At 42.8% G+C, this 8,007-nt stretch overlaps 1 protein-coding gene across 7 annotated transcripts in view; it reads right to left on the reverse strand.

The window, feature by feature from the left end:
- LEMD3 (LEM domain containing 3) overlaps positions 1-1,545 on the reverse strand; it is a 97,906-nt gene extending 96,361 nt beyond the window's left edge. For all 7 annotated transcript variants that reach the window (XM_036250612.1, XM_036250634.1, XM_036250617.1 and 4 more), the window contains exon 1: positions 9-1,545. In XM_036250612.1, coding sequence (XP_036106505.1) covers positions 9-1,530 — 1,522 coding nt within the window. In that variant the 5' untranslated portion in view covers positions 1,531-1,545. The remainder of the gene's footprint in view (positions 1-8) is intronic.
- Between the last annotated feature and the right edge of the window lie 6,462 nt (positions 1,546-8,007).

An 8,007-nucleotide genomic window follows, 5' to 3' on the forward strand; every position in this document is an offset into this window, starting at 1 on the left:
ATACTTACTGCTGAGTCCTCCATCCTCGGACGCGCCCGTCCCTCTCATTCCTAGGTAAGTCAGTCCCAATATTAGGAAAAACAAGCAGGCAGCAGTTAAGAGAAACATCGACAAGTAGTGGGCACTGAAACCCCCGGTGGGGGACACCTCCTCCCGTTTAAATTGCTGGAGAAGTTCTTCCTCGGGTTCGGAAAGCTTCGGTTTGGTGTAGGTGTTTTTCAGGTAGGTGTGATTGGAGCCCGTGTGATTGGAGTGATTGATCCTGAGTGAACCGGGGGCGGCCACCGCCGCACTGGGAGGGAGGCTGTTGGAAAAAATCCTGGGGGAGTCCACACTGAAGGCCCCGCCGCCGACGTGGTTGTTGGTTTTCAGAAGAGAGCCCGTGGACGACTCCAAGGTTGCGTCCATGTCCGTCAGGGGCGGGGGCAGGAGAGGGGCCAGCTTCTTGGCGTTAACGCGGTATCGAGGAACCGGGCTGGAGTCCAGGGCATCACACCCTGCTCCCCGCTCCGCCGCCGCCGCCGCCGACTCCTCGAGGTTTCGACTCCTGTCTAGACTCCCCGCGGCCGCCGCCCTGTCATTCATCGAGAGTCCTCCCCCGCCCTGAACCGAGGGCTCCGGCCGGCCGCCCGCCGCTCTCGCAGCCGGCGGCGGGAGAGGCTTAGCATGGCTCCGTCGGGGCCGATGCCGGGAGAGGGAGTCGTCCTTCGGTGCCTGTCGGCCGGGGGCCGCGTCGACGTCCCCCTCTTCCTCCGAGTCCGAGTAGTTGTCCCGGCAGCTGTAGGACAGAAGCCGGCTGCCATTCATGGTCCGGCTCGACCACAGCGGCTCGTCGGCCTCCGGGTCCCTGTCCTCCCGGGCTTCTCCCTCCTCGCCCTCGCCCTCCGCGGCCGCGTCTCTCCCCGACGGGGTCTGCGGCTCGGCGGCCGCCGGCCTCCTGGCCCCCCACCACGAGTGGGGCTTCCTCCGCTCGGCCGGGGCGCTGTTAGTCACCTCGCTGGCGGCCAGGGGCGCCGACGGCGGTTTGAGCCCGCGGTACTGGAGCGCAGCCCGGTCCTTCCTGCCGCCGCCGCCGCCGCCGGCCTGGTCCCGCGGACTGGCCTCCACGTCCGACTCGTCCGAGCTGAAGCCCAGCAGCACTTTGCTGCCCGCCGTGGGGGCGGCCGGGGCGCCCCCGGGCCCTCCCAGGGGGCTCTCCGGGCCGGAGGCCGAGATTCGGCCCAGGCCCCCAGGAGTCCGAAAGTGGGGGAGGTCTCCCGAGACGGGCCGGACCCCCATCCCAACGGCCGCCGAAGCCGGTCCCGCGGCGGCTGCCGTGTTATTGTTATTACTGTTCCGCGTCTTGTTGCCGCGGCCCCCAGACCGGTGCTGCTGCTGCTCTTCCTCGCGAAGCTTCTTCAGCTTCTTGAGGTAGACCGGGCGGGTGCTCTCCGTCACTGGGCCAGGAGACAGGCCGTAACGGCGAAGCTGAGAGAAAAGCTCCTCGTCCGAGAGCTGCTGAGGCGCCGAAGCCGCTGCCGCCGCCGCCATTTTCTCTCCAGGGTGTTTTACAAGCTCCGCGCTACCGGAAGTGACGCGCCGCCCTAGACCCTGAACTAGACCGGGCTGCGTCGCCCTCCCAGCGCCACGGAGCCTGGGCCAATGGGAGGCGCGGGAGGAGCTCACCTGAGCGGGAAAGGACCACCTGAGCGCCGTGGGGCTCCGCGGTGGACAGGTTTTCTGCCCTCTCACCTTGGCTGCCGGCGCACTCTCCCCCTCCTTCCCCTCTGCTTTCACCGCTCTCCTCTGCCCTCCCCTTCCAAGCGCCTTTCCCGGGAGCTGCCTCTCGCTAAACCACACCTTGACCTCCTCTTCCCAGGATCCTGACACCGGGCAGTAATAATTGGAATAAAGTGTACCTTGAAGCTCACAACATTAGTTTTCTTTTTCTTGTCTTTTTCTTTATTGAAAGTAATACAGATGACCCTCCTGTTCTCCCCCCCATTGACCCCTCCTCCCCGCACCCCCCACTTCACCACACTAGTGTCTGTGTCATTGGCTATGTATATATGCATATAAGTTCTTTGATTTCTCTCTTTATGCACCACCACCACCACCACCCCTTACCTCTGAGGTTTGTCAGTCTTTTCCCTACTTCCATGTCCCTGCATCTATTTTGTTCTCAATTTAATTTTGTTCATTATATCCCACAAATAAGTGATATCATGTGATGTTTGTTTTTCTCTGGCTGGCTTATTTCTCTTAGCATAATACTCTCCAGGTCCCTGTCACTAATTACTGGAGAAATGCAAACTAAAATGACTGTGAGGTATCACCTCACACCTGTCAGAATGGCTGCCATTTGACCCAGTGATCTCACTTCTATATCCTAAGAAGCCTGAAACACCAATCAGAAAGAATATATGCACTCCTATGTTCATAGCAGCGCTATTTACAATAGCTAAGATCTGGAAACAGTCCAAGTGCCCAACAGTAGATGAGTGGATGAAAAAGCTGTGGTACATCTACACAATGGAATACTATGCAGCTGTAAAAAAAGAAAGATCTCTTACCCATTAGTCCTCTGCTGAGGGAAGCCTAGCAAGACAAAAAAGGAAATGGTCAGACTAGATTGATAATTTTTCTGTCTGACTCCAGCTTCTCCCTTTTCATTTTGTCTTTATGCTTAACTTACAAAAAGAAGAAAAGTGAGTTTCTCTCAATGCTCTTTTTCAGAAGCCTCTCTGCCTTCATTCTAGAGAGAAGCTACAAAGTAGACCAGACACAATACAATTTTCTTCAACAGTAAGGGCTATTCATTTCCTTAGTTTTTTGTAAAGTTTTATGGTTTTCCCCCTTGAAAATCTAATGATCTCCATAGGTCATCATTTTTGTAATTGAGAAAGCCTATCATTTGCTTCATTTTATGACTTAAAGACAACACTATCCTATTCATTTCCTTCTCTTAGTGCCTTTCCAAACTATAGTTATTTATATAATTATTAATTGTTAATGATTAGTTTTATGCATTTGTTTTTTTAAGTATATTATTTATTTAATTTTTTATTGTTTTACCCTTTGAGCTGGACCTTTGAGAGGTCCTTTGCTTTTATTATTCTCCACTTCAGCCATATAATGCCTAGAAGTTCAATAAACATTTGTTGAAATAATTAGAGGAAGGAGATGAAATCATTTGCAGTTATTTTATTTCTTATTTTTGTTGCTATATGCAGCAACTAGAAAGAAAACTCATAAATATAACACTGATTTTATCACTTGACTTTTTAGCAGATCAAAAAAGTAACACTGAAGAAAGACATGATTTGCAGGGAGACCAGTAGGAAACTGTTGGAATAAGTAAAAGTGATGAAGAAAAATAGATATGAGTTAGGAGATACAAAAAAAAAAAAAGTAACACAATATTACAATGATGTTATCATTTAACTTTTCTTAACGTGCCTCAACGATGTATTCATTTATTCACTAGTTTTGATCTACAAGATTCCTGATGTTTATTTTTCTTTTTAATTGCTCAACTTTTATTCAACACTAACACTACTTCTAAAACAGAAGCCAGAATAAACAGACTGAAAATACAACATGGTATTGAGAAATATTGGACAATATTCTTGTCCTATGTTACCATGAGAGCTAGCCAAAAAGTTTCACAGCAAGAGCATCTGTTTTATTTTTCTGTATATAACTCAATCAGGTGGAGAATAGTTATATGATTCAAGTAAATAACATACATATGGTTGATAATTATATTCTACTCTATGCAAGAAGACAAATTGCTAAATCACATGTGATGGAAACCAGTTCACATTCATACATGATGGACAAGGATCTCTAAGTTAGAAGGTTTGAGTTCTAGTCCCAGTTATGCAATTAATTAATTGTAGCAATATTTTACTGTTGCCTCGTAGTCTATAAAACCTTTTCTTTTTCTCACTTAATCTTTCACCAACCCCAACAGTCAGTCATTGTTATCCCAGTTCTGTGGATAAGAAAACTAAGGCTCTAGAAGGTCGATCATCTGTCCTTTGTGAGAGCTATTTAGGGCTCAAATCCAAAACAACTCCTAGGTTATCTGACTCTAAGTTCAATGTTCTTTCCAGCCCATCATGATGCTTCACGTGGGTAGAATGTACTGCACAGAATGAGTCATTCAACCTTTTTTCTTTTAGTTTCTTCATCTCTAAAATGAGGATGTAAGAATACTTGATCATTAAGATCCCTTACAAATCCAAAACTTTCTAAAAGTCCTTTCTTATAGTACTTACTGTTCTTTTTATTATAGTTACTTATGCACTTGCTTTAGTTCTCCCTCTATACTCTATGTTCCTTGAGATAAGAGTCTGTATCTTGTTGAAATTTGTATCTCTCTCAGCTCCTTGCTTATTGTTGAATGTGTTGAATGAATAGTAAAGTGATACCACATGTCACAAAATAGCATTAAGAAGAATTTATGGTGACATACAAACAAGAAATATGTTACGGATAGGACTCCTGTGGGATTAACTAAAAATAGGAGACAAATGCTTGTCTAAATGGAGCATGAAGTTTAAGGAATATACCTGCAAAGAGGCTCCTAGCCCAGGCTGCTCTAGAAATTTGGTTTCCTTAAGCAGCAAAAGGCATTTTAATACCAATGCTAAACATGTAAAAAATGTAGAAAGATTAGTACAACATATTAAACCACCTTTTACTGGGATTGATGCTCCTTGTCAAGATGGAACAACAGGGATTAGATTTATATAAACAATATATAAACAATACTGTAAATAAAGACATCCAAACCCCTCAGTTTATGATTATTCTGTCTTTTCAATGCAATCCTTTCTTTAAATGCCCTTTTATTTGAATTGAGAGAAGTTCATATGCAAAAGGCATCGTCAGGTTTGTGTTTTACATTTTCAGACTTTGGTTAATGTATCCTTTGATGTTTCCTGGCTGTTCTTCCCAAAAGCTAAAGAATGGACAGAGAAGATAGCAGGGAGAGAGAGACATTTGTTTTCGATGAGATTGTAAATTTGCTCCTGACCTCTGCACCTTGTCTCTCTGTGAGAACATGATCTGGCCATTCACATAAGAGATGTATCTGAATGGTGTGTGCTTTTATTATTCATTTGGCCTCTGAAGAACAGGTCTAGATGAACAGCAATGGTCCTTGGGTTCCCCTCCCTGCTACAGGCCTGAAACTGCTCTCCAAACAGAGCTGGGACTGTCTTAGGCTCACCTCATTTGGTCCCCTTTTCTTGGATAATCACTGTCCTTCATTGCCTGATGTCCATTATCATGACACTGTTGTTTCAGTTTCTTTTCAGTTGTTTCAGGTTAGAGGAAAATCTAATCCCTGTTGTTCCATCTTGACAAGGAGCATCAATCCCAGTAAAAGGTGGTTTAATATGTTGTACTAATCTTTCTACATTTTTTACATGTTTGAAATTTTCCAAAATATAATGCCTGGTAGTACAGAAGATTTTTGAAGGAAAACAGTGGTGTGTAATGGGAATTTTATTTGGTTGTATTATATGTAAGATATAAAAATTCTCTCCTTTGACAATCCCCCAAGAATTCTTCAGTAAAGTCTGCTAATATGAATAAATAGTCATAACTAATTTTTATAACATACAAAAAGTTAGTTATATCATAAACACCTGTGCCAATACTACCCCCCTCATATAACTACCATTTTGTTGTCTGAATTTGATATTTATCATTTCATTCCTCTATGTCTGTCTCTGTCTCTCTCTGTCTCTCTCTCCAGATAGATAGATAGATAGATAGTAGATAGATAGATAGATAGATAGATAGATAGATAGATAGACAGACACACAATATATATAAAACATGTTTTAGTTATTTTAAAATTTGATATATGTTAATTATTCTGTAACTTACATTTTATTCAATATTTTATTTATGAGAGTCAGACATATATATAACTCTAGTTCAATCATTTTCACTGTATCCAATCAATAAATGAAATGTTTACTTTTTAGTTGCTCATCTATATTTTGTCAAGTCTCTGATTAAGACTACCTGATTTGTTCGTTCATTTGTTCATCAAATATTTATTGAATGCTCACTGTGGTCCAAACATTGTTCTAGGTTATGCTGATACTACAATGAACAAAATAGACATCATAGACCTTACATTGAGCTTAGAAGAGAAGATAGACATTAAACAAGTAACACAATATGTCAGTTAGTGATAGGAGCTAAGAAGAAAGACAAATCAAGGTAAATGGGATAAAGAGTAAAGGTGACACGTAGATGATACTGTTTTATATAGGTGGTTAGGAAGACCTTTTTGATAAAGTGACATTTGAGCAGGCATCTGAAGGAAGGGAATAAGTAAGCCAGGGAGAAGGGAATGGCAAGTGCAAAAACCAGGAGTGGGAATGAGCAATTTGGGATCATGCTTGGAACAGAAAGGAGGCCAGTGTAGCTGGTGTAGGGAGCAGGGATGGGGCATGAGCCAGGTGAGATGAGGTCTGGTCAGTGGTGGAGGAGTACAGATCTTGGCGGGCCTTTGGGCTATGGTAAAGCCATGCATCTCACGCTGAGTGAGATGGGAAGCCATTATAAGGTTTTGAAGAGCAGAGCAACGTGATCTAACTTACTTTTTAAATCTGTTGTGTTGAGAATAGACTTTAGGAGGAGAACTGGGAAAGGAAAGAGACAAGTAGGAGGCTACTGCAAAAGTTAGGTGAAAAAGATTATCGTTTGGAACAGAGTGCTAGTGGGAGGAAGTGAGAAGCATTTGGATTCTGAATATATTTTAAAGGTAAAGTTAAGTAGGATTTGGTTACAAATTAGACATTGGATATGAGAGAGAGAAATCAAAACTGACTCCAAGGTTTGGGGGCTGAGTATCCAGAAGAAAGGAGTGGCTATTTACTGACATATAGCAGTAAGTTTTGGGGAGAATCAAGAAATTCATTTGGATATGTTATGTTTGATACTTCTTAGTAAAGGAGACTGGTAAGCAGATGTATACACGAATCTGGATTTCAAAGCAGGGTTAAAATTCTAAGTGCGAGTATCAGCAGCAGATAAAAGTGAAAGCCAGGGAGATTAGCAGGCTAGAAAGGAGAAAAGATGAGAAATGAGCCTTGAAATACTCCAATATTTAGGGATAGAGAAGATAACAAGGAACCTGTGAAGGAGACTGAAAATAAGCTGGTGGTGAGATGGAGGAAAACCAAGAAAGGGATGTCTTGGAAGCCGCTAAACCAAATTTCTAAAGATTCCCCTCAATCATACACTCTCCCCGTGGATAAGGACGCTTCTCATGAAGGCCTAAGGCTAATTATTTCCAAAAAGTTAAGGAACTTAAATATATATCTATATATTAAAAGTAACACATTTTCTAAAGTTGCATTACAGTAGTGGAATTATAGTAATATAATATTAATTTTAATTGCCTTAAATATTATGTTTTCAATTTTAAAAAATTGGAATTTCTGTCATTCTTTTCTATTTTGCATATTAGCTTAGGTTCTCTTCTTAGCATTTTGATAATTTTATATAAAAGTTCAAGTGGTGCATTTTTTATTTTTTTTATTTTTTTTATTTTTCTTTTTTTTTTTTTTATCCTCACCCGAGGACATTTTTCCATTTTTTTGTTCAGGTAGAGTGGGAGGGAGAGAGAGGAACAGAGAGAGAGAGAAAAACATCGACGTGAAAGGGACACATCGAGTGGCTGCCACCCACACGACCGACCAGGGCCGGGGACAAACTGCAACCGAGGTACGTGCCCTTAGCGGGAACCGAACCCGGGTCTCTCCGGACCGCAGGCCGACGCTCTAACCGCTGAACCAAACCGGCCAGGGCTTGCTTTTATTTATTTATTTATTTATTTATTTATTTATTTATTTATTTATTTTTTATTTTTTTATTTTTTTACAAGTGGTGCATTTTTTCTAATGGAGAGAAGAAATAACAGACTGCTAACGTCTGCATCTTTTAAACCTCATATAAAAAAGATTAACTATTTTTCTTTAAGCAAGATGCATTATT

Source organism: Molossus molossus, unplaced genomic scaffold (genome assembly GCF_014108415.1).
Source record: "Molossus molossus isolate mMolMol1 unplaced genomic scaffold, mMolMol1.p scaffold_m16_p_10, whole genome shotgun sequence".
Lineage (NCBI taxonomy): Eukaryota > Metazoa > Chordata > Mammalia > Chiroptera > Molossidae > Molossus > Molossus molossus.